The 27,058-nt window shown below is 41.8% G+C and overlaps 1 protein-coding gene across 2 annotated transcripts in view; it reads left to right on the forward strand.

Moving 5' to 3' along the window:
• ntrk3a (neurotrophic tyrosine kinase, receptor, type 3a) overlaps positions 1–26,367 on the forward strand; it is a 245,422-nt gene extending 219,055 nt beyond the window's left edge. Inside the window, exons 14-17 of one of the 2 annotated variants that reach the window (XM_064930201.1) lie at positions 9,252–9,457; positions 10,936–11,179; positions 16,659–16,817; positions 24,061–26,367. In XM_064930201.1, coding sequence (XP_064786273.1) covers positions 9,252–9,457; positions 10,936–11,179; positions 16,659–16,817; positions 24,061–24,246 — 795 coding nt within the window. In that variant the 3' untranslated portion in view covers positions 24,247–26,367. The remainder of the gene's footprint in view (positions 1–9,251; positions 9,458–10,935; positions 11,180–16,658; positions 16,818–24,060) is intronic. The other variant, XM_064930202.1, reaches the window with a different exon arrangement.
• Positions 26,368–27,058: the final 691 nt, after the last annotated feature.

Genomic DNA, 27,058 nt, shown 5'->3' on the forward strand with positions numbered 1-27,058 from the left:
CTTATTATGCATAACCCATCATTAATTAGCTAAATATAAGGCTAATACTGCATATAATCTATTGCCTGAAAGAGGTAGGCTAGGACATCTATATATAGGGCTATACAGTGCATTTGGAAAGTATTCAGACCCCTTCCCCTTTTCCACATTTTGTTACTATTAGGGTCTGACAGAGTAAAACTCAAACGGACAACTAGGAAAAAGCTCAAACCTTTTTAAATACAATTTTTTCCTCATCAATCTACACACAATACCCCATAATGACAAAGTGAAAACAGGTTTATAGAAATGTATACAAATCTATAAAAAAATACCTTATTTACATAAATATTCAGACCCTTTGCTATGAGCCTCAAAATTGAGCTCAGGTGCATCCTGTTTCCATTGATCATGCTTGATGTTTCTGCAACTTGATTGGAGTCCACCTGTGGTAAATTCAATTGACTGGACATGATTTGGAAAGGCACACACCTGAGCTCCAGAGTCCCTCTGTGGAGATGGGAGAACCTTCCAGAAGGACAACCATCTCTGCAGCACTCCACCAATCAGGCCTTTATGGTAGTTTGGCCAGACGGAATCCACTCCTCAGTAAAAGGCACATGACAGCCCGCTTGGAGTTTGCCAAAAGGCACCTAAAGGACTCTCAGACCATGAGCAACCAGGTTCTTTGGTCTGACGAAACCAAGACTGAACTCTTTGGCCTGAATGCCAAGCATCACGTCTGGAGGAATCCTGGGCTAATCGCTACGGTGAAGCATGGTAGTGGCAGCATCGTGTTGTGGGAATGTTTTTCAGTGGCATTGACTGGGATTCTAGTCAGAATCGAGGGAAAGATGAATGGAGCAAAGTACAGAGAGATCCTTGATTAAAACCTGCTCCAGAGAGCTCAGGACCTCAGACTGGGGCAAAGGTTCACCCTAAGCACACAGCCAAGACAACACAGTAGTGGGTTCGGGGAACTGTCTCTGAATGTTGCTCAGGACCTCAGACTGGGGTGAAGGTTCACCTTCCAACAGGACAACGACCCTAAGCACAAAGCCAAGACAATGCAGGAGTGGCTACAAGACAAGCCTCTGAATGTCCTTGAGTGGCCCAGCCAGAGCCCGGACTTGAACCCGATCGAACATCTCTGGAGAGACCAGAAAAAAGCTGTGCAGCAACGCTCTTCATCCAACCTGACAGAGCTTGAGATGATTTGCAGAGAAGAATGGGAGAAACTCCTCAAATGCAGGTGTGCCAAGCTTGTAGCGTCATACCCTATAAGACTTGAGGCTGTAATCGCTGCCAAAGGTGCTTCAACAAAGCACTGAGTAAATGGTCTGAATACTCATGTAAATGTCATATTTCAGTTTTTGTAAAAATTACAAAACACATGTTTTTGTTCGTCATTATGGAGTATTGTGTGTAGATTGTTGAGGGGGGGTTGGTGTTATCCGTTTTAGAATAAAGCTGTAACGTAACAAAATGTGGAAAAGTCAATGGGCTTCAATACTTTCTGAATGCACTGTATATAAATCTAGAATGGGGTTATCTATTTTGGATGTCTTTTGAATGGAATTAATGAGGAGAGAGAGAGACTGGGAGAGAGAGTGCTCGCGCATGCACTGATTTAAAGCAACAATATTCGAGTGAAAAGCTGTTTTTAAAACTCTGGAGCTGCAAAAAAATAAATAATTCGTTACAATAAAAAAATAAGGTGACCCAGTAAAGCAAGATGGAGATGGGTGAATTAGACGCGCATTCAGTCTTTACATTACTGTAGCTAGGCTATGCTGCAGCAAATGTAGGCCGTCTTGTCAGAAGAAAAAAAGTAACCATGGTTTCTCTCAGTTATTTATTCCGGGAAAAGGGAGTGGTTTTGGATGGTAAATCTCAGTAACCTGGTTTCCGCCATTCAACCCTATCGACAACAGCGGACTAATGGGTGAGAAAGTTTTCTCTGGGAATTACATTAAGGGCTAAATATCTCACTAGCAGGTTAACTTGGCATAATTTGAAACATGTATTACATGCTGTACAGGACATTATGGTTGACTTGAATATCACAACTTTTGGGTCAAGATGTATTGAGTCACTTTCTGTGTTAGGGCTGGGTGGTATCCAGATTTTCATATCGTCAGACCATTTCTGTATCATACTGGGGTTTATGGTATTACCGGAAGTGCACACAAGTGGCGCTATAAAAAACCTAAAATAATAATACTTCTGTTGGAAACCGGGATCCATTGAATGTCTCTGCTGTAACCAAGAAACTTGCTCATGATATTTAGCCACTTAGCAAGTTAGCAAACCAAATGCATAGCTAGAGCCCTGAGCTGGGTATTAATTATTTATTATATTTAAGCAATAAGGCCTGAGGGGGGGGGGGGGTGTATGGCTAAAATACCCCGGCTAAGGGCTGGTCTTTAAACACGATGCAACACAGAGTGCCTGGATACAGCCCTTAGCCTTGGTATATTGGCCATATACCACAAACCACCGAGGTGCTTTATTGCTATTATAAATTGGTTACCAACGTAATTAGAGCAGTACCAATACATGTTTTGTCATATGGTATACGGTGTGATATACCACGGCTGTCAGCCAATCAGCATTCAGGGCTCGAACCTACCAGTTTATAATTATACTTGACTTAAGCACCCAACCACCATTTTTTTTACGGTATTGAAAATCATATAATGCCCAAGCCTAAGAAGTGTTTTATATCTTCACTGTTGCGATTCTTGATCTCAATGGTGCTGGTCATGATATAAAAGGCTAAATAGCATTAACTGGATAACAAACTGTCAGTTGGAACAAACAATTATGAGCAATATTTACAGTTGGTGGCCATTAACCACCTGTGTTTGCCTCCTCTCTCTCTCTCTCACACACACACACACACACACACACACACACACACACACACACACACACACACACACACACACAGCCTCAGTGTGTTAAGGCCTGCAGTTATCTAAACAATAAGCAGCCCTAAATTGGTTTTTAGATGGGGAAGCTGACTGGATGCCTGGTGCATGCAGTTTGAGCACAGCAGCTCACTCCTGAGAAGTTTTCATTTTCTCTGAAACCCCCCAGTAATTTTGTCCATCCCCTGAAATGTAACCAGCCGATGGAAGTAAATTTGACTTTGACCATGCTGTCTACTGAAATTAGCCATGCATTTCTAGCAACAACAAGAAAAGACCTTGTGAACAGACTCCAGTTTTGTTGCTGACAGACATATCTAATTCCACATCATGATTATGCAATAAGGATTGTCCAATCCATCCTTGAGCATATTGATTCAATTCATAAATACCATATCAGTCTTTTATAAGTATTGTCCCTGACTTATTCAGTGATCCCTTGTCTTTAAAAAAAAACACACAGTGGGGCAAAAAAGCATTTAGTCAGCCACCAATTGTGCAAGTTCTCCCATTTAAACAGATGAGAGGCCTGTAATTTTCATCATAGGTACACACTTCAACTATGACAGACTAAATGAGAGAAAAAATCCAGAAAATCACATTGTAGGATTTTTTATGAATTTATTTGTAAATGATGGTGGAAAACAAGTATTTGGTCACCTACAAACAAGCAAGATTTCTGGCTCTCACAGACCTGTAACTTCTTCTTTAAGAGGCTCCTCTGTCCTCCACTCCCTACCTGTATTAATGGCACCTGTTTGAACTTGTTATCAGTATGAAAGACACCTGTCCACAACCTCAAACAGTCACACTCCAAACTCCACTATGGCCAAGACCAAAGAGCTGTCAAAGGACACCAGAAACAAAATTGTAGACCTGCACCAGGCTGGGAAGACTGAATCTGCAATAGGTAAGCAGCTTGGTTTGAAGAAATCAACTGTGGGAGCAATTATTAGGAAATGGAAGACATACAAGACAACTGATAATCTCCCTCGATCTGGGGCTCCACGCAAGATTTCACCCCTTGGGCTCAAAATGATCACAAGAACGGTGAGTAAAAATCCCAGAACCACACGGGGGGACCTAGTGAATGACCTGCAGAGAGCTGGGACCAAAGTAACAAAGCCTACCATCAGTAACACACTACGCCGCCAGGGACTCAAATCCTGCAGTGCCAGACTTGTCCCCCTGCTTAAGCCAGTACATGTCCAGGCCCGTCTGAAGTTTGCTAGAGAGCATTTGGATGATCCAGAAGAAGATTGGGAGAATGTCATATGGTCAGATGAAACCAAAATATAACTTTTTGGTAAAAACTCAACTCGTCGTGTTTGGAGGACAAAGAATGCTGAGTTGCATCCAAAGAACACCATACCTACTGTGAAGCATGGGGGTGGAAACATCATGCTTTGGGGCTGTTTTTCTGCAAAGAGACCAGGACGACTGATCCGTGTAAAGGAAAGAATGGATGGGGCCATGTATCGTGAGATTGAGAGTGAAAACCTCCTTCCATCAGCAAGGGCTTTGAAGATGAAACGTGGCTGGGTCTTTCAGCATGACAATGATTCCAAACACACCACACGGGCAACGAAGGAGTGGCTTCGTAAGAAGCATTTCAAGGTCCTGGAGTGGCCTAGCCAGTCTCCAGATCTCAACCCCATAGAATATCTTTGGAGGGAGTTGAAAGTCCGTGTTGCCCAGCAACAGCCCCAAAACATCACTGCTCTAGATGAGATCTGCATGGAGGAATGGGCCGAAATACCAGCAACAGTGTGTGAAAAACTTGTGAAGACTTACAGAAAACGTTTGACCACTGTCCTTGCCAACAAAGGGTATATAACAAAGTATTGAGAAACTTCTGTTATTGACCAAATACTTATTTTCCACCATAATTTGCAAATAAATTCATTAAAAATCCTACAATGTGATTTTCTGTATTTTTTTCCCTCATTTTGTCTGTCATGGTTGAAGTGTACCTATGACGAAAATTGGTGGCTGACTGTATGTCTGGCTGTTTTAGGAGGCATGTTATAATATAGCTGATTGTTAGTGATGCTTAAGGGTGTTCATAGACTTCCTGATCCTAAATGGGTCTCAGTGGGATTGGTTTTAGCACTAAGACCAAAACCCTACATCTGTCATTCAACCAGGGCCATAATGTGTGTACCTTGTAACACACTACTAATACTAGATAAAGCGATCAATATCTATGCAACTTTAGAGGAGTACTCATGGATTGCTGTTGGGGCTTGATTAAGGTGGTAGCCACTGGTGGAAAAAGTACCCAAATGTCATACTTGAGTAAAAGTAATGATACCTTATTAGAAAATGACTCAAGTGAAAGTCACCCAGTAAAATCATACTTGAGTAAAATGTCTAAAAATATTTGGTTTTAAATACTCATAAGTATCAAAAGTAAATGTAATTGCAAAAATATATGTAAGTATTAAAAGTTAAAGTATAAATTATTTCAAATTCCTTATTAAGAAAATTAACGGTATCATTTTCTTTTTTAAATTATGAATAGCCGGGGTCACGCTCCAACACTCAGACATAATTTCCAAATGAAGCATGTGTTTAGTGAGTCCGCTGCATCAGAGGCAGTAGGGATGACCAGGGATGTTCTCTTGATACGTGTGTGAATTATACAATTTTCCTGTCCTGCTAAGCATTCAAAATGTAACAAGTACTTTTGGGTGTCAGGGAAAATGTATGGAGTAAAAAGTACATCATTTTCTGTAGGAATGTAAAAGTAAAAGTTGTCAAAAATATTTTAAAAATATATAAATTTTTGCTTAAGGTATTTTAGAACATTAGTGGTAGCCACCAAACAGCCTGTGTACCTATTATGATTGTTCATTAATTTACAACCCATTATTACGAAGGTATAGATGTTCACAGCTTTGAGGTTAATCAGGTCTATTGGGATTGTGTTATCAGCTCTAGTTGATGCTGAGACAACTAACACAGGACCTGTTAACAGCGGCATCCATTTTGAGTTAGTGCACAATGAAATTGAGTCATACGTTATTCTCCCCCCCCCCCAAAAAAAAAAATCCTGTTTAAATTATCACATGATATTGGTAGCTGGCCACATGACATTTGTCAAATCCATTCTTAAACGCAGTGGGTTGTACTGTCACAATCTTGAATGAGAAGTGACTGTCAGTAATTCTTGCACTTGATTTATTCAATTTCACGTAAAGATTTAGACTGTAACCTCTGTGTTAAAATGCAAATTTCAACTGACAGGGGTTGAGGATATTAAAGTTCAAAGGTCATTAAAGGTACCTAGATGCTGAAGGAGGGGGTCACAGTATCATGGTGATCCCGTTTGGTGACAAGGGGCACATTTATCACTGTTCCTCTCTTGTCACCATCACTCTTCATCAAGGCGCTCATCCATGGAATGATGTTAGCCATGATAGTGTGGAGCAGGAGGGAGGGAACCGCAGTGCACAGGCAGGAGAAAGAGGCCGACCTTACAGAGGCGCCAAGGCTGCAGCTGAAGCAATAAGGCTGTCTGTGAGGGATGTTAAATCATCTCCCAAAATGTTCTACTCTTCAGATGCTTTGATCAAGAGTAATGGTGGCAACACTGAGCTGGCTTTTTCTTCCTTTTTTCCTCCTTCCTTCCTTTCTTCACATCCCCAGTCACCAGAGTGGATCCTATTGAAATAGATGACAGACAAATATACAGGAGTGTATATTTTTTCCACATTTTGTGACATTAAAGCCTTATTCTAAAATGGTTCAAATCTATATTTTTTCTCTCATTATCTACACACCATACCCCATGATGACAAATAAAAGACAGAAATACCTTATTTACATAATTATTCAGACCCTTTGCTATGAGACTCGAAATTGAGCTCAGGTGCATCCTGCTTCCATTGATCATCCTTGAGATGTTTCTACAACTTAATTGGAGTCCACCTGTGGTAAATTCAATTGATTGGACATGATTTGAAAAGGCACACACCTGTCTATATAAGGTCTCACAGTTGACAGTGCATGTCAGAGCAAAAACCAAGCCGTGAGGTCAAAGGAATTGTCTGTAGAGCGACGAGACAAGATTGTATCGAGGCACAGATCTGGGGAAGGGTACCAAATCATTTATGCAGCTTTGAATGTCCACAAGAACAGTGGCCTCCATCATTCTTAAATGGAAGAAGTTTGGAATCACCAAGACTCTTCCTAGAGCTAGCCGCCCATCCAAACTGAACAATCAGGGTAGAGGAGGGGAGGTGACCAAGAACCCAATGGTCACTCTGACAGAGCTCCTGAGTTTCTATGTGGAGAGAGGAGAACCTTCCAGAAGGACAACCATTTCTGCAGCACTCCACCAATCAGGCCTTTATGGTAATGGCTAGATGGAATCCACACCTCAGTAAAAGGCACATGACAACCCGCTTGGAGTTTGCCAAAAGGCACCTAAAGACTCTCAGACCATGAGAAACAAGATTATCTTGTCTGATGAAACCAAGATTGAACTCTTTGGCCTGAATGCAAGGCCTGAAACCTGGCGCCATCCCTAATGTGAAGCATGGTGGTGGCCGCATCATGTTGTGGGGAGGCAGGGACTGGGAGACTAGTCAGGATCGAGGCAAAGATGAATGGAGCAGAGAGATCCTTGATGGAAACCTGATCCAGAGCGCTCAGGACCTCAGACTGGGGTGAAGGTTCACCTACCAACAGGACAACGACCCTAAGCACAAAGCCAAGACAACGCAGGAGTGGCTTCAGGACAAGCCTCTGAATGTCTTTGAATGGCCCAGCCCGAGCCCGGACTTGAACCTGATCAAACATCTCTGGAGAGACCTGAAAATAACTGTGCAGCAAATCACCCCATCCAACCTGACAGAGCTTGAGAGGATCTGCAGAGAAGAATTGGAAAAATACAAATACAGGTGTGCCAAGCTTGTAGTGTCATACCCATGAAGACTCAAGGCTGTAATCACTGCCAAAGGTGCTTCAACAAAGTACTGAGTAAAGGGTCTGAATACTTACGTAAATGTGATATTTCAGTTTGACATTTTTATACATTTGCAAAATGTAGAAAAACCTGTTTTTGCTTTGTCATTATGGAGTATTGTGTGTAGATTGATGAGGGGGAAAAAACTATTCAATCAATTTTAGAATAAGGATGTAATGTAACAAAATGTGGACAAAGTCAAGGGGTCTGAATACTTTCCGAATGCACTGTATATTTGATATAGGTTATAATGGAATGTCAGGATATATTTGAAGTATGTGTAGGTCATCAAGTCTGGGAGCCTCCTTGTAAAAATGGTTTACTCTGTGTGTCTGTGCTAGCTAGCTGGCTGTCTCTCTAGTCTGTCCTGTACATCCGGGTGGACTAGGAACACACCACTCCTCTAGCAGCATAGGGTAACAAAGCATCCGGGAGAATAGGGATGGATGCCTTGCCATGGGCACTGCCATACATTCAAATTCCCCTTTGCATCGTCATATAAAGTCATCCAAGAGAATTAAAATGAATACAGCATTAGAAAAACCTTGTGATTATCAAGGTTGAATATCAAAATATCTGTTAGATAGTGTTATGAATTCTATGAATGATCATTTTGGTTTACAAAAGTAGAGGATTGTATCATGACCATTTCCTGGGAAACATGCATTTTGTTTCCAAACTTTAGTTTACAGTACAGCTGCAAAATGTTTCATTTTTTAATGGAGAAGCAACCAGCAATGACGGCTTGGCAGTCATCCCAGACTCAGTAAGGAGTAAGTCCTACCTTTTACATTTGGAGGATCAGAGAGAGACAAGAGATTGAGCGTAAAGGCCAAGCTATTTCATAGGTGGGAATTTAGGGAGGTTTATTTCCAGCCGATAAGCTCGTCAATAATGATACCATAACTCTTAGCCAATACGGTAGACAACAACAGCGTCTACATCTGGTGAGGCACGGAGCCTCTTATCACGGCTATATAATGAAATGTCAGATTGTGTATGGGACGCCTAATGAAGTCAATTACAAAATGATCTGCTTCTGTAAAGCTGTACAGTTTGCCGGGTCATTGTGACAACATGTCAAGAAATGTTTCGTTCATGTTCTGCTCCTCAAATGGAAAGATTAAAGTGCTTTACCGCTCCCTGCTCCATTTGTTACCCTGTCTCTGTTGTGTTTGCACCAGCCAGAGGTTATTTTGTGTGTGGGTGTCAGTGTTTATCCAGGGTTCATTGTAAGGAAGCCAAAAAACTTTAATGCTCTGTTTCTTTGAGAAAAACCTATGTCCAACAGTATCATACTTTGCTAAGCAGTAAAACACCCTTGTATTCCTAAGACCCTGAAGGACCCCACCCTTGTATTTTCTCAGACGCTGAAGGACCCCACCCTTGTATTTTCTCAGACGCTGAAGGACCCCACCCTTGCAGCGAGAAAAGATTTCCAGAGGGAAGCGGAACTATTGACCAACCTGCAGCACGAGCATATTGTCAAGTTCTACGGCGTGTGTGTTGATGGAGACCCCCTCATCATGGTCTTTGAGTACATGAAGCACGGGGACCTCAACAAGTTTCTCAGGTAAACTGTGTCAACTGAATGCACAAGATGTGCTCAGCTCTCAACTAAGTTCTGTAAATGAGTCTTTGGGTGATGTAGCCCATGAGTATTACAAGCTGAGAACTGAGGAATACTTTTCTAATGTGTGTTGGGGGAATTTGGAAAGTTTACTCAGCTGAATACAGTAGAGATATGTGGGATAAGCAAGATGTGCTCAACTCTTACTAAATTCTGTCTTTGGGTGCTGTAGCCAAGGATTACAAGCTGTCAATGGAGAACCATCATTTTTTATCATGTGTGTAGTTGGATTTGCTAAGTTTACTCAGCTGAATAAAGCAGAGAAATGTGTGAGATAAGCAAGACGTGCTAAACTCTTACTAACTTCTAAACATTTGTCTTTGGTGTAGCCCATGAGTAACACAAGCTGAGAAACAGACTTCATATATATGTTTCTGGGGTTGTGGAAGTTTACTCAGCTTAATAGAGGTGTGTGTGAGGGTGGGGGGCACACATCTCCCACTGTTTACTAATATCAAGCTGTCTATAGACTAAACAATGAATGGCAGGTTGACTGCACCCCAATAGTGATGTACTGATCCACTGTACACATAATGATCAGCAGTATTAGAGGTGGTCATACAATAAACCTTTTGGCCAGAAATGTAATAGATGTGATCATTTCCAGAGATAAAATAAGTTATTGTCCATTTCATAATTTCTACATTCAAGTAAACAACCCTGATGTCTTACCACTAGCATCAGGCTGTAATTCATAGATAGCTTCCCCTCAGGGAAATGTTGTAGCGTACAAGATACAGGAGGGAAAATACAATGTTTATGTTTTCCACTAGACCTGTCACCCAGTGCCAGCAGCAGCAACTTCCTATTCGCCACACTGTACATTAAGTAGAGATGACCTGTTAAGTGTAAAACCACAAAACACTGTGTAACGGCAGACTGCTGACTGAGCCTCCACAGACTGGGGAAACTGTGACTCAGATTGCAAATGAGATGGCTGATCTCCCTTTGTGGTTGGATATTGTTAAACCTCTGGATCCTCTGCAGTGGCAGGGAACATTGGTGCTCAAGAGCAGAGACAGATCAGGCAGACGTCGGCTTGCTGGTGGCTTTACACATGCAAATGTCATGACTAATAGCATTTCCGTTAATGTTTCTCTGAATTAATTCATACGGAGAAGCTCCTGTTGGTTTTGCACCCAGTGGCCCTGTACATTAATGACATTGTCAATGTTCCTGTCTCAATTAAAGGTTGACTGTAAAATGCATCTAATGTTCAATCCATTACAACTGAATAACATACTACTGTCACATACTATTCACAGCTATAATAATAATCCATTTCAAAATGCAATATGAAGTTAGTTATGGTGATTCTGTCTTGAGACAAGTTCACTAAGTCTGAGCTCAAGTCCTTTTTGTTTTGATGACTTCCTGCCTGCCTGCCTGCCTGCCTCCCTCCCTCCCGTTCCAATCCACAGAGCCCATGGGCCCGACGCTATGATTCTGGTTGACGGACAGCCGCTGCAGACCAATGGGGAGCTGGGCCTGTCTCAGATGCTACACATTGCCACTCAGATCGCCGCGGGGATGATGTACCTGGCCTCCCAGCACTTTGTGCACCGTGATTTAGCCACTCGGAACTGCCTGGTGGGCAACGGCCTGCTGGTGAAGATTGGTGACTTTGGAATGTCCAGGGACATCTACAGCACAGACTACTACAGGGTAAGCACCTTCATATGTTTTATAGATAACAAATGATTCCATGTAGTAAATGTATTTGCGTGTTTGTTAAATCAAGCAATACTGTACATTCATAATCAACTCAATAATGTATTTTTGGTCACCGTCCAGTGTTTTTTAGAAAACAGGTGGTGTTTTGACACAGTGGCTGTGGACATTGACCCTGCATTCACCTGCCTCATGATGATGTGTTTGTTGACCTTTACTGATACCTGCCCTGCCCTGCCCTGAACTGTTTACCTTTACTAATGCACAAATGTACAAGGAGAAGTGATGCTCAATATGTCTATGTGAAGATGTGCCACGTCTAGGGCAGAACCACTCTTGCTCTATTTTGTTTGTAGCAAAATAGTATTTCTTTGACTTCTTCCCGGTGACCAGAATATAGAGCTCTTAGCCGAGATGAGAATGGAGTTGCTGAAGCTGTGCTGGCATTACAAAGGGATTATTACTGTGGCACAGGGGATTTTCACTAGATACAGACTGTAATTGACATTGTGAAAAAGAAGTTACATTTGCAGTAAATGTCAAATAGTCCATTGAGTCTCATCCTACTTAATGTGTTCTGCAGGCTACTTTTCCTTAATGGTACCTTCGCAATAAGCAGCTCAGTAAAATGGGTGGCAGGTAGCCTACTGGTTAGAGCATTGGGCCAGTAACTGAAATGTCGCTAGTTGGAATCCCCGAGCCGACAGGGTGAAAAATCTGTGGATGTGCCCTTGAGCAAGGCACTTAACTCTAATTGCTGGCCGTGACCCCACTCTCAGAGGGTGTATCAGGGGAAGTTGGGACATGCAAAAATATTTCACACAGAAATGTGTTTTTTTTCACGTCCCACCTCCCCCTGAGACACCCTCAGAGAGTGGGGTCATGTGGCTTTTCTCCTTTTAGATACTAAGGTAAGGTATAGAAAGAAAAGCCAGTGAGAGACGGAATCACCACCAGACTACTACCAGGACTGCTGGACTGCCCCCTGTTGGTCTGGCAGCGTCTTTGGGACTTTGCCATTTTGGACCTGGGCAGCTCTGCCAGACCAGGCCTGCTGTATGGTCCACTGACAGAGCTGAGAGATTAGGAGGTCGTAACTGCATTGGACACATTCCCTGTTGTTGAGTGATTATAAATTGGGGCGGCTGCCAAGAACATATCTCCCTGACATATTGACGTCCGCTCCTCTCCTTCAGGAAAACCAAGAAAACTGCCCTCAAGGGATATGACACAGTAAGCAAGAGCACAGTCTGAGCTGGGTTTTTCACAGGCAGCATATCTGACAGCCCCATCTGTATAATGAAAATGATGCCCGGGCTCCCCCAAACCAAATTAGCTGTTGGTTCTCAGTCTGCAGGAAGGCACACAGATCTGACATGGCACTGTGTTTGTGAGCTGAGAAGTATGACATGGCTTCATAGACCCTGTTGGAAACGATACAACAAATAGCAAGGCTATGTGAATCTGAAAGGCGACGTGAAGGCAGGCAACCTTGACATGCACATGAATGTGCATTGAGCATGTGTCATGCAGCAGTTTGAGAGGCAGCGGACAATGTGAGCATGACATCACGTCATAGAGGAATGCATTTTCATTCAGATCACTGTTTAACTAACTATGCTGGGTGTATAATTCCTTTGCACTTCCTCAACAGCCACTGTTGGTAAACTGCAATGTTCATCCAACAGTCCAATGCCATTGTCCCAAATGAGGAAAGCTTCATTATTATGATTCATCTGCTCTTTAGAACGTAATGACATACAGTCAGGTCCGTAATGATTGGCACCCTTGATGAAGATGAGCAAAAAATACCGTACAAAATAGCATTAAAGATCCACCACCATATTTGACTGTAGGTTTGAGGTACTTTTCTGCATACGCTTCTGTTTTTCGACGCCAAACCCACCACTGGTGTGTCTGGCCAAAGAGCTCTATTTTCATGTCTGACCATAACGCCGCCTGGAATTTGATAAACGGTATTGGCACTTGGATTGGAACCGGTGCTATGGTCAGGCGACATGAAAATAGAGCTCTTTGGCCACACACACCAGTGGTGGGTTTGGCATCGACAAACTGAAGCGTAGGCAGAAAAGTACCTCAAACTTACAGTAAAATATGGTGGTGGATCATTGATGTTATGGGACTATTTTGCTTCCACTGGCTCTGTGGCCCTAGTTAAGGTCAACGCTGTCATGAACTTCACCAAGTTCCAGGACGTTTTAGCCAAAACCTGGTTGCCTATACCGGGAGGATGACACTTGGCGGCAAGTGGATATTCCAGCAAGACCCCAAGCACACATCAAAATCCACGAAGAAATGCTTAATTGACCACAAAATAAACATTTTGCAATGGCCATCTCAGTCTCCGAACTATAAGCGCAGACGAAGGATATCAAGGATCTGGAAAGATACTGTATGGACGAATGGTCTAAGATCCCTCCCAACGTGTTCTCCAACTCATAAAACATTTTAGATATAAGCTCAGTGTCATTATCCTCGCACGGGTAGGGTGTTGGAGTTCTGAAAACAGGGGTGCCAATATATTTTTTTTACCCCTATTTGATAATTTTATTATTAGCTGTTAAACAACATCTCATTCTCTGAGCAATTGTATTAGTATATAATAATACAATTGTCTTTTTGTTTTGCATGCAATATGTGTATAATTAGAGTTTTTTTTTTTTGCTCATCGTTATCAGTGGTGCCAATAATTATGGACCAGAATGTACATGGAGGGGCAGTATTGAAAATGTATATGACGGTTGCTTCAATCAATGTATATGTTATCGTCAGTCTGAGTACACAAATTACCTATACTTTAATTTCTCTCTATATGCTAATTGTGCTATGCTTTTAAATTGTGTTGGTATTTTTGTCATCACCCTGACAGTTTTAATTCCGCTACAAGGGAAGGCCACACTCTGATTGATATGCTTCCACAGTCCGCTGTTCAACCCCAGACTGAATTCAGGGTGGTGCTTGCCAGGGAGAAGCCATTAAGATTGATTGAAATTCAATCAATTAATGTAATCTCCCAACACACAGACACACAAACACATAAACAAGTTAACAAATACATGACTCCGAAATCCAGATCTAGTCTTCCAAGACAGACAGAGCTACCATAACAAACACAAATCTGTCTTGCAGATACAGGTAACTGCCAAAATAAAGGAAACACCATCATAAAGTGTCTTAATAGGGTGTTAGGCCCCCACAGGTCAGAACAGATTCAATGCACCTTGGCATAGAACCTACAAGTGTCTGGAACTCTATTGGAGGGATGCAACACCATTCTTCTACGATAAATTCCATAATTTGGTGGGTTTGTTAATGGTGGTGGAAAGCGCTGTCTCATGCGCCGCCCCAGAATCTCCCATAAGTGTTCAATTTAGTTGAGATCTGGTGACTGAGACGGTCATGGCATATGGTTTACATTGTTTTTGTTTTCATGCTCATCAGACCATTCAGTGACCACTCGGAGCCCTGTGGACGGGGGAGTTGGCATCCTATGAGGGCATAGCCACTGTAGCCAAAATAATGGCCTGCCCAGCATTTTTATACCTGACTCTAACAATGACTGGATGTTAATTGCCTAATTAACTCAGGAACCACACCTGTGTAGAAGCACCTGCTTTCAATATACTTTGTATCCCTCATTTACTCAAGTGTTTCCATTATTTTGGCAGTCAACCTATGAATCTTGCAAATATCATAGAACTGTGGTAAGTCTTCAAAATGGTATGTGAATTTGTATCCTCCTCCTGTCATCCTCCTCATTCTAGGGTGTGGTGTACCATGTAGTGCCAACAACATTGGTCTGGTGAAGAACAATCTGTCCACAGGAAGTCAATAGTCAGGGGTTCAGCAGAATGGAAAGAGTGTCAGGTCATTGCAGCAGGGATACCAATTCACTTCCGAGTCCCTTGCAAATGTACTGTACTAGGGGAAGTCATAGGGACTTCCCATGAAATTCTGCCCTGTTCCCTGTCAAGTATTGATAATGAGGTAGGGCTGGGATTGAATCAGGAGATGGTATAGTAGGGTAGAGCTATGACAAAGGTGAGGATTCGAGGTAAGAACATTTAAGTTGATTTTACAGTGGATATTAGGGTTGTAGTGTGGATTGCATGATAGACAAATAGCCCTTTCCCTAATGTGCCAAAAATGCATTAAAACTGTTATGCCCTTCTCTCCACAGTACACACACATTTGAAATCTGCATCTGTCTTATTTACAATAAGCTATATGGGTTATTTATATGATTGAACACATGAAAACATTTTATTTTTGAAACATCCTGCCCTTTTTTTCTCTTTTCAGCTTTGGAAGAAGATCACTAGAGTGTGGTAGTCGTTAGGGTTACATATTCACACAGGCTTTATGGGACCTGGTCCGGGAGACATTTTACCATGATCTCATTAATAAACCGTCATAAATCTTTAAAAAGGAGAGCAGGCGGACGAGGAGGAGGAGGAGGAGGAGGAGGAGAAGGAGGGGGAGAAGGAACGGGTGAGTATGTTGAAGATGTTGTAAAACGGAACAACTTATTATAATGTTCAGCGGGCCAAATTGAACAAAGAAAACCAACAATACATAATCACCAGAACAGGAACGGATGCTATAATACACTGTTATTATAGATGGAGAACGTGGTAGACCGATCCTTTGTAGCTACAGTATAATTCATGTGGGAATGTAATGTAATGTTAACTTCTTTTGTATTCACATGCTCCGTCAATACCTTGACCCATAGTGAGCTCAGTGCTAATGAGCTCTGTAATTAATATGCAGCTACCACTTAAGAGTTGAAAGTAACAATAATCAGACATCCACCATTGAAACGTCAGTCTTGTTCAACTCTTCCACAGATATGATTAACACGGTGCAATTTACATGAATAGGAAACCGATTTTGAAACGATCCTGTTGAGTTAAAGAGGAGGGCGCAGATGATTAGTACCTCATTGTTTAACTCTTAGAATATCTGGCAGCCAGACAGACAGTGGGAAGGGAAGGCTGAGGGGAAGACATTTATGTTGCTGCATGGCTTGAAGCTGTCAAACTTCTTTAATGGATCCTTTTTCCTTCCCTCTCTTGGCTCCATCTTCTCTTCCTCCTCCCAGCTGAGCCTCATTGACTCTTCTTCATCTTCTGTGTTACAGGGCTGTGTAGGTTTCCCTTCTTCTCAAATATTTTATAAGAAAAATACACGTTTTTTTTTTTTTAAACAACTAGAAAAGACCATCTAGAAGTATTGGAAGTGTGTCTGCTGCATGCCTTTCGGTGAATATGTCATTAAAACAAGGATTCTTTACAGTTTCTTTCACATGTACAGTAGTTTTCTTTTTTTTTCTTTTTCAGTTGTGATTTAACCTTCAAATCCCTTTGAGCCGTTAGTCCAAGTCTATAGCGCTGTGTGCTGACATCTGTTGTTCTCTCTCTCTCTCTCTCGCTTTCTCTCTCGCTTCCAGGTGGGGGGCCACACCATGCTGCCCATCCGTTGGATGCCCCCTGAGAGCATCATGTACAGGAAGTTCACTACAGAGAGCGACGTGTGGAGCTTTGGTGTGATCCTCTGGGAGATCTTCACCTACGGGAAGCAGCCATGGTTTCAACTGGCCAACAATGAGGTACTGTAGCTTACTTACAAGCTCTTAACCAACAGTGCAGTTCAAGAAAGGGCTAAGAAAATATTTACCAATTAAACTAAAGTAAAAAATAATGAAAAGTAACACAATCAAATAACAATAACGAGGCTGCATACAGAGGGTACCGGTATGCAGTATGCCTGTATTTTGGGGGTTTAGGAATGTAATCCAATATGAAGGCTGTTGACAGACCTCATGGGCCAATTGTAGAGATATTTCCTGTTCCGTTGGCCAAGCACACCCATCTTCGTATACTGCCATTTTTTTCTGCAATACAGTGATGATAATAAGCAACATAACCACACAATGCAGTAACCTGCATTCAACAGTTGTTGCCTTGGCCAAGACTACCATCCAGTACAGTCTCTTACTAATCCCTAGAATGGTGCAGTGTGAGATAGGTTAATTGGCCTATTCTTAGAGTGGCCTTTGGGCTCAATATTGGACCAGAAGAGAAATCAATTAAGATGTAAATCAGGTTTTCTCTTGTTATGCCAGTCACTAGGCAGGATTCCATTGACCCAGGTTTATTCGACAAAAGCAATGTGATAAAAAGAGAAAGAAAAATTGCCACATGTGAAATGGAAACGGCAGCAATAGGAGGCATTCTGCCAAGATGGACAACATTTTTATCTGTTCGACATGGGTGGATTTTTATTTTGCTCTGTTTTTCAAATAAATGATGATTGCCGAATACTTTTGAAGATACACGGGACACGTGATGTTATCATATGATATAAGCTCCACTCCACATTTCATTCTAAATGCCTACTGCTTGCAAAATCTTTTTTTTTTTTAACATTTTTAATAACGTTTCTGTGCTGACTTTCAAGAATGCCTGAATTGCATCACTTTTTTTTCTGGTTGGCTGACAAGATTTGCCCTTCCAATTATTTCAGATCTACAGGAGTGTAAATTTCACCATGGCGACCGTAGACCGTGGCGATACGTTGATCGGCACATGAGAATTATGAGAATACAGAAAATATTAATCAATTATTGCATTTTATTCACGCTGGCTTTCGTGGGACATCTGAAACATAAAATAGATAGGTGGGAGGGAGGGATACAGGCTGTCAACAATTTATTCATATGCGCATTTTGCCTAAATGGTTAATGGAAACACTTCAACCAAGATTTTTTTATTTTGACACTAGGTTTTTACAAAACATTTTTATTTTTAGATGTGATGTCATTATATCCAGCAGGTTTTTATCGACACAAGATGGTTAAATGGAAACACCCTTGCGGGCAATTGACACATCTATTTTCTATGCAAACTTTCTACATGTCGACAAAAAAACACTGGACAAGTTAACGGAAACATAATTACTGATAGTCACTCCATTAGCCCATGTCAGCAAAACATTTTTAGATTAGTAAATTAGTCTAGTAAATTAGTCTAGTGGCCAGTTATCTGAATTTAGTAATAGTGGTCGCCATTGATTTTGTTAGTCAGTCTCACTCAGATATCATATTAAAAACTGCAGACATTTTTTTCCACTCCATGGCAAAATGAGTAGAATTGCATGAAATTAGTCACTTCTCTCCACCCCATGGAAACATATGTAGTATTGCTGCAAACTTGCTTTAAAACTGCAACGTTTTCTCTACGCCCCATGGCGAAATTAACTAGATGTCTGTCTACTGTCAAGAGTGAGGCCTTTAAAATGTGTTTATGGATGTGGGTGGGTACGCAGACCCGCAAGCAACTGCGGCCCCTCGTGATGAGTTCAGATTAAAGTTGCCTATCCCTGACTTAAGCAAAGATGACAAGAGAGCAGCACCTACATTATACTAGTGTGAGCTGAGCGTGTTGAAATCAAATCATTCCCAGTCCCAACTCCCACTTACACACAAACACACACATGCCTTTCAGACACCATAAATCACACAAAAAATAAAGGGTAATAAGAGGTGAGCAGCCATTTTGTTGCAGGTCTATATACAGTACATGACAGTAATGATAATGTGCAGTCATGTGCCACTGATCTTCCTCTCAAGCAGAAAGACATCACACTGTAGACATTGACAGAAGCACTATACTAATTTACTGTTCTGCAGCGACTTTGGTGAAATAGTGGGTTGCAATAATACACAGTGCAGACCACCAAACCTAAAAATGCATGATAATTAAAATGTCAGAACGACACTGCTTGGGGTTCTAGCCAAACATCAGCATGTACAGTTTGACAGGGACATTGTTTATCAAATTAAGATATTTACGGCAGCATTCAGCTTTTCGGACTTGTCTTATTACGTTGAGAGCTGAAAAGCAGCATTATAAATCAATGCTGAGGCCAGCCATAGGTAGAGAAACAACAAGGTCTCCCACGCCAGAAGTATTTTATAAATATGAATTATGTGGAGGTGCTGTGAATGTAAATGTAGCAAGGCTGGGCAGCAGTCTGGGGGGCTGAGGTGACTCACTGACTGAACGCCTGTGGAAAGAGCTCTTCGCCTTCGGGCTACAGTTGTGCAGACAGCATATCACGCTGATGACAACACAGCCTCTCACTTCCTAAAATAGACACAGACTGCACAACAAAGCTATCCAACTCAATTGTAATTGTTTAACCCTAGATTTAAGTAGCCTTATTTTTTGCTAAACAGGTTTCTGTATAATATGTAGCAATAAAGACACCTGCTATCTAATCACAATGAGCAGCAGAGCAAAATAACATGACAGCATAAATAACATAACATAAAACTCAAGAGTGTGCCTAACTAGCATTGCAATCCCGTTATCATCCCTGACCTGTTTGACACAGCACAGAGTGGATTCATTGGTAATTATTGCTCATGACAGGTTATTTTGTCTTTGACTGTGGATGTGAACCTGAAGCTATTCTCATACCCATTCAACAGAAAACACCAGATCAATAGGTTATCAATAATGTCAGGTTTTAGTTTCATTTTGAACATTCTATTCTCAGCTGGGGGGCAGGAGCAGCCCACTTCAGTGCATTAGTGCGCAAAAACTATGCCTCTTTCTCTCAATATTGACCACCATTAATTGGATATTTCATTGACGTAAAATAAAATCGTACTATACCTGACAAGTACGGTATGTGTGGTTTAGGTAATTTCCCATCCATTTTGATTGTGCCCACCCTCGGCTACTCCATTGGTTTCCTGCATGTGGGCACAGCTGCAGGAACGACCCCCCCCCCCTCCAAGCATGCCATCTTCATGCTTGTGCAACACTTTTGATATTCTGGATTTCCCCTGATTGTCTATGCGATTAAAATGTGGGTCAAAAGGGGAATAAAAGTATTGAGTTTTTTGTTTAGGCTAGGACATTGTAGTATAATTAATATGCAATGTTTTAGCTTAAACATGATGGGTAATCTGTTGTGTTGGATAGCAGATGTAACAGATATACCAGCCACCCCACCGCTCTCTTTATTAAAGCTGTGATAAAGCTGGCGTGCACAACATACACCACTTCCGAGTATATTCTTCGCTAATGTTCAGTGTCTGGATAATAATGTAGATGAACTCAGAGCGAGGATCTCCTTCTAGAGAGACATCAGGGATTGTAACATACTCTGTTTCATGGAAATATGCCTCTCTTGGAATATACTGTCCCCGTCCATACAGCCAGCTGGGTTCTCAGTACATCGTGCAGACAGGAATAAAGAACTCTCCGGGAAGAAGAAATGCGGAGGTATATGTTTCATGACTAAATACTCATGGTGTGATTAACTCAAGTCCTTTTGTTCACCCGACTTAGAACACCTCACAATCAAATTCTGACTGTATTACCTAATAAGAGAATGCTCTTCGGTTATAGTCACAGCTGTGTATATTCCCCTTCAAGCCGATACCACGATGGCCCTTTATGCAAACTGGAAACCACAAATAATGAGGCCGTATTTATTGTAGCCGGGGATTTTAACAAAGCAAATTTGAGGAAAACGCTACCGAAGTTCTACCAACACATTGACTGTAGTACTCGCTCCAGAAAAACATTGGACCGCTGCTACTCAACTTTTCTAAATGCCTACAAGGAGCTCCTCCGCCCTCCCTTCGACATATATCTGATAACGACTCCATTTTGCTCCTCCCTTCCTAGAGGCAGAAACTCAAACAGGAAGTACCCGTGCTAAGGTCTATTCAACACTGGTATGACAAATAGGAATCCATGCTACGAGATTGTTATGATCATGGGGACTGGGATATGTTCCCGGGAAGCCTCTTAGAATAACATTGACGAATACACGGATATGTTGACTGAGTTCGTCAGGAAGTGTATAGGAGATGTTGTACCCACTGTGACCTACCCAAATCAGAAAACGTGGATAGATGGCAGCATTTGTGCAACACTGAAAGTGAGAACCACTGCATTTAACTATGGCAAGGTGACTGGGAATATGGCCGAATACAAACAGTGTAGTTGTTCCCTCCGTAAGGCAATCAAACAGGCAAAAACTTGTGGAGTGGAGTCGCAATTAAATGGCTCAGACACGAGATGTATGTGGCAGGGTCCACAGACAATCATGGACTACAAAGGGAAAATCAGCCATGTTGTGGACACCAACGGCTTGCTTCCGGACAAGCTAAACACCTTCACCCGCTTTGAGGATAACACAGTGCCACCGATGGAGCCCGTTACCAAGGACTATGGGCTCTCCTTCTCCGTGGCTGACGTGAGTAACACATTTAAGCGTGTTAACCCTCGCAAGACTGCCGGCCCAGAAGGTATCTCTAGCCGCGTCCTCAGAGCATGCACAGACCAGCTGGCTGGAGTATTACGGACATGTTCAATCTCTCCCTATCCCAGTCTGCTGTCCCCACATGCTTCATGATGTCCACCATTGTTCCTGTACCCAAGAAAGCAAAGGTAACTGAACTAAATGACTATCCCCGTAGCAATCAATTCTGTAATCATGAAGTGCTTTGAGAGGCTAGTTAAGGATCATATCCCCTCTACCTTACCTGACACCCTAGACCCACTTCAATTTGCTTACCGCCCCAATAGATCCACAGACGATGAAATCGCCATTGCATTGCACACTGCCCTATCCCATCTGGACAAGAGGAATACCTATGTAAGAATGCTGTTTATTGACTATAGCTCAGCCTTCAACACCATAGTACCCTCCAAGCTCATCATTAAGCTCGGGACCCTGGGTATACACCCGCCCTGTGCAACTGGGTCCTGGACTTCCCGACGGGCCGCCCCCAAGTGGTGAAGGTAGGAAACAATAACTCCACTTCGCTGATCCTCAACACAGGATCAGCCCCAGAGGATCCTGCTGCAAACCATTCCACCAGCGGTGTACAGAGGTGGGAGGATGAGAGGAGCACAAAGAGATTTCAAAAACAGCTCAGGAGACATACAACCATGCCTGCCCCTGCCAACACAGACTGCATATCTGCCAACACAGACTGCATATCTGCCAACACTGCCCCACATCCAATAAAGTTTGTGGATCTCGGATTGGACTCTTACAGTCACCAAAGAATTCACTGTTAACTCAGTGGAAGTCATCATCGAATACAATGGATAACCATAAGAACTAAGTAAGTAAAAGTAGGCCTGATTACCAACAATGACAAGACAGTCTACAGGGAGGAGGTGAGGGCCCTGGGAGAGTGGTGGCAGGCAAATAACCTCTCATTCATCGTCAACAAAAACAAAAGAGCTGATCGTAGACTTCAGAAAAATACATTTGGCTTGGCCCCTAAAACCCTCACAAACTTTTACAGATGCACATTTAAGATTTTCCTGTTGGGCTGTGCCACCGCCTGGTATGGCAACTGCACCGCCCGCAACTACTCTCCAGAGGGTGGTGCTGTCTGCCCAACGCAAACTACCTCCCCTCCAGGACACCTACAGCACCCGATTTGTGAAGTCGATGATCCCGCCCCGTTTCACTCCTTTCACCTTGGTTAGAGGTCCTCTTTATTAAGCCGTACGTCATCTTCATGCAATTTCGTTCCGCTACTGAACGAAGTGCACAGGGTTTCACCACAATACAAGACAAGATGAAGGAGCGACTAGTCTCATCAGAGGTCATATTAAAAATAAAAGTGATCTTTTCATTCAAGACAGGAGAAACATTTTGTTTCAAGTGATAATAAAACATCACTTATACGAATAGGTAATTGTTTACAAATTGCTAGCAATCCCATAAAGCCATCGCAGAAAACCACATTTTCATCTTGTTCTGTGGTTTGGTAACTTTTCACAACAGAGCCTTCAACCGTGGACGTTCCCCATTGAAATGAATGACAGCCGACGCAACGGACTCCTCAGACGTAATGAATGGTGCATTAGTGGTCCTCGTCTGTCTTTCAGTCCATATTCAACTGATGGTCTTCTAATCTCCTAATGTGTAGCGTACTTACTAGCAAGCTAGTTAAATCCATCCACAAAGAACTTAATATAATCACTTATTCGACAGTGCACTCTGAAGAGGAAACAATGATACGATGTAGCCTAACAACATCACACGGAAACAGCATCACACGGAAACATCACAGATGTGCTATATACTGGTCCTCTTATATTTTTATTCCAGCTTGCAAAAAAAAAGTATTAGGAGGAACATGGCTGTCTGTTCTGCCATTGTTCTCCTTCACACAAGGGCTGTTGCTAATAGCATCTCTAGAAGGTTTGACTACACAGTACATTCTTGTGCTAGGCTGCTATAAGATGGAAATTGGAAAATAATGGACCCACGATGTGGTATATACACTTAATGCATTGCTTAAATGGTGACCACAGCCCTCCTGTAAATACATTTCAATTGTGTTTCCAGCCTGCTCCATTGTAATTCTATTTCAAATTCGGCTAACAGTGCAGCTTTAGGCTTCAGCTGCCCCCCAGGTGCCCAATCGAATGTCCTGCAACCTTATTGTGACATGTATAGATAACAACCTATACAGCTCATACACTCCTAATTCCCACCATACCCCAGAGGGATCACATGTAAGATGATACATGTCCCGATTTACATCAACAGGCAAGTCTGACAACACTGCATCTGTGTTTGTTTATGCGCACTGCATAACCTTTCACTTCTAAATATTCCTTATGACCTGGACATTGTGCCCATGTGACAGTACACACATTGTGGTGCTATAGCCTGTGGGATGGTAGTAAAGGTGATTAACCAAAACATCATTCTGCCTGTAAATGTCTCGTGGTGCTCTTGGTAAACAGTATAATACTCTAAATTGAGTTGTGACCTCTTTCGCTCTCTCTCGCCCCCAGGTCATCGAGTGTATTACGCAAGGACGGGTTTTGGAGAGGCCACGAGTTTGTCCCAAGGAGGTGTATGACATCATGTTGGGTTGCTGGCAGAGGGAGCCCCAGCAGAGGCTGAACATCAAGGACATCCAGAAAATCCTCTATGCCTTGGGAAAAGCCACGCCTGTCTACCTGGACATCCTGGGCTAGTGTACGTTGGGGTTTGTCTATCTGTCTGTTTTTCTGTCTGTCTCTACCCAACAGATGAACAAAACCCCAGGAATAACCCAAACAACGAGCACCTTATTGCTCCACTGTCAAACACCTACAAAATGGGGATGGACTTAAGTGCCTGCTACTCCTTTCGATACACTGGATAACAGTATTTAAAAAAGCACTTTTACATTTTGTTTACCTGCATTTAAAATTGTACAGTTACTGAATACTGTATGAAGAGGACATTATTTCTTTTTTTGGTAAAAACAGCCTACTTAAAGTATTACAAAAAAAAAAAAAAAAAATGCTAGAAAATGACTCAATTACAAAAAGTACACAGAAAAAAAAGCTGAAAACCCTGGAAAAATGGTTTGCTTTTGGTATCCTGACAGCTTGACAGAAGATCAAACTCCCAGGTGATTTTCTTTTTCATTTTATAAATATATATTATATATATTTTTAATTTATTTTTATTTTCAAAGTGTGGATATCTGCCATGTTTCTTGCTAAGGGTACTATATGTCACCTGTTGGAGATGACCTCTTGTTATTGGCAAGTCAGACAATTGGCAGGGACTTTTTGAAGAAAGCCTTACTGCACTCCGATTGGCTGGATCTATTCTCTGACTCTGGATCCGACAAGGCGATTGGCTACTGAGAGGAAACAGCTTTTCATTGAGATGTGGAACTCATAGGGAAGACAGAGCCAACAATCAACACAGTCATCTTAATTTAAAATTGAATGTATATACTGTAAATTTCTATGTCACAAAAATATGTTAACTTATTTCATTTCCTATTTAGATTATTTTAGTTTCTTGGTGTGTTGTAATGGTGAGTGAATCCTATAGATATTTTGATAATCTTTCATTTGTGTTACTATTTTCTTCACCTGGTCAGTGTGTTGTTTCTGTTGCTTTTAATGAATTTAATTGTCTTATCATTTGATTTGGATATTTGATTATAATGTGACCTTACGAGTCAGGATGTTAGGTTGAGACATGAACAGGAAGTAGACTGTCAGTAGCGAAATCATGATGTGAGCTTAGACTGACTGAGCAGGATGCATACAGTTACAGTATGAATTTATGATGATCTTACATAGCGACCCCACTTCCCCTCATTCCAGCTCACTGTTGTTCTTTCAGTGTAATCTAGTCTTAGATTTGCTCTCAGCCCCACATTCTGTGTCACCATGTATCTCATGTACATCTAGCCAGAGCAAAGAGCTATAGCTATGATATAGCATTATAAGCTGTCACTGGCTGTATTCTGAAAATGACATTTATATGGCATTGTATAATACTTCATCTTGTTTTCCTGGTTGTGGATAATGTTATTCTACTGCCTTCAGATAGTCATGACTCTGATGTTTCAATTTCTGCAGTTTATACAGGAAATGTGCTACTAGACACTATACATTCATATAATAGTAGTAACTGCCTCTCATTTTCCATTCTCTGTACACGTACATTCAAGTTAAAGCATTATTGTAATGCAGGCTTGAGAATGTTTTCTTCTCTCAATGTGCGCAAGATTTCTGCAAACGATCCTTTATCTTTCTCAGCTCTCCCAATGTTAAACAATAGCAAACATGGCAGACCACAGTGACGTGAATTATTCATGACATATTAGTGATGGAGCACTCTGTAGCTATGGGGGCTGTTTGGAACATTACGCTGTGATGACAAACACTGGGGCTTTGGGAGAAAGTGCTCCTCTCTCACGCTCACTCTCACTCCCTCCCTCTCTATCGCCCTCTCTCGCTCTCCCTTTTGCTCTCCTTCTCTCGCTCTCCTTCGCGCTCTCTCCTCTTGCTTACGCTGAGTAATGTAATCATTCAAGGTTGTGTTTAGTCTCAATAACACCCCAATGATAAATCCATAATTATTCAATGCTGAGCCAAACTGGCACCATGTTTTGCCTATCTGCATTTTTTTTAACAAGGTGATATATTATTATGTGATCAATTTCATATTAACGTTTATGTACAGAATCATTTGCCTACTTCAACAAAAATGTATTTTAAAAGCTTCAATATGAATTATCTGGTCAAACTTACAAATACTGTACTTTTCTTTCAAATTAAAAGTTCCTTCACGTTAGAATGGCGAGATACTCAAAGTTTTCTCATCTTTTTTAGCAAGAAGTTGAAAAGTAGTTTTCCCATCTTCTACCTAATCACAACATAAAAAAATACTCTTCACCTTAATCTCTGAATTCACATCTACAAAGTTTCCGAGGTGCATCTGGCTTGGAAGGGAAAGTGACAGGAACATTTGTTGATCTGGTTTCCTATTTTATTCCTTGAGAGATCCAGTCATTCTCTCTGTATGAACGAGCAGGGATGGGCAGGATTGCAGAAGCTTTCAAAGACCGGTGTGTGACTCTGACATACTGTAGTTATGTATGATAAGATGCCTCTTCCTTTAATATTCCTGTCGTGTTTGAGGCCTGCTGCTTTCTGCTGTCTGCATTCAATGACTTTACAATGCACCCGGCTGTATGAGTCCTGAGCTCCCACACAAAGTCATGGAGATTTCCCCTGGTAGAGCACCACAGTACACTCCTCTCCTCCAGCCTGTGATTGTGGCTCCACTGGTAAACAATTCTGCCCTCTTCCTCTCCTAACACCTCCTCCATGGATGAGTGCACAAATTACAGACTGGTTATAATTGAAGAGGAAAAAAAAGCCATTAGGGCGACTTAGGAGATTTTACACATCATATGCAGTGCACAGAGACTGTTAGTGCCAGATTAGGTCCTAATTGGAAGGAAACAGACATGTCACTTCTAAGGTTGTTTCC

This window comes from Oncorhynchus masou, chromosome 22 (assembly GCF_036934945.1).
Source record: "Oncorhynchus masou masou isolate Uvic2021 chromosome 22, UVic_Omas_1.1, whole genome shotgun sequence".
Classification (NCBI taxonomy): Eukaryota; Metazoa; Chordata; class Actinopteri; order Salmoniformes; family Salmonidae; genus Oncorhynchus; species Oncorhynchus masou.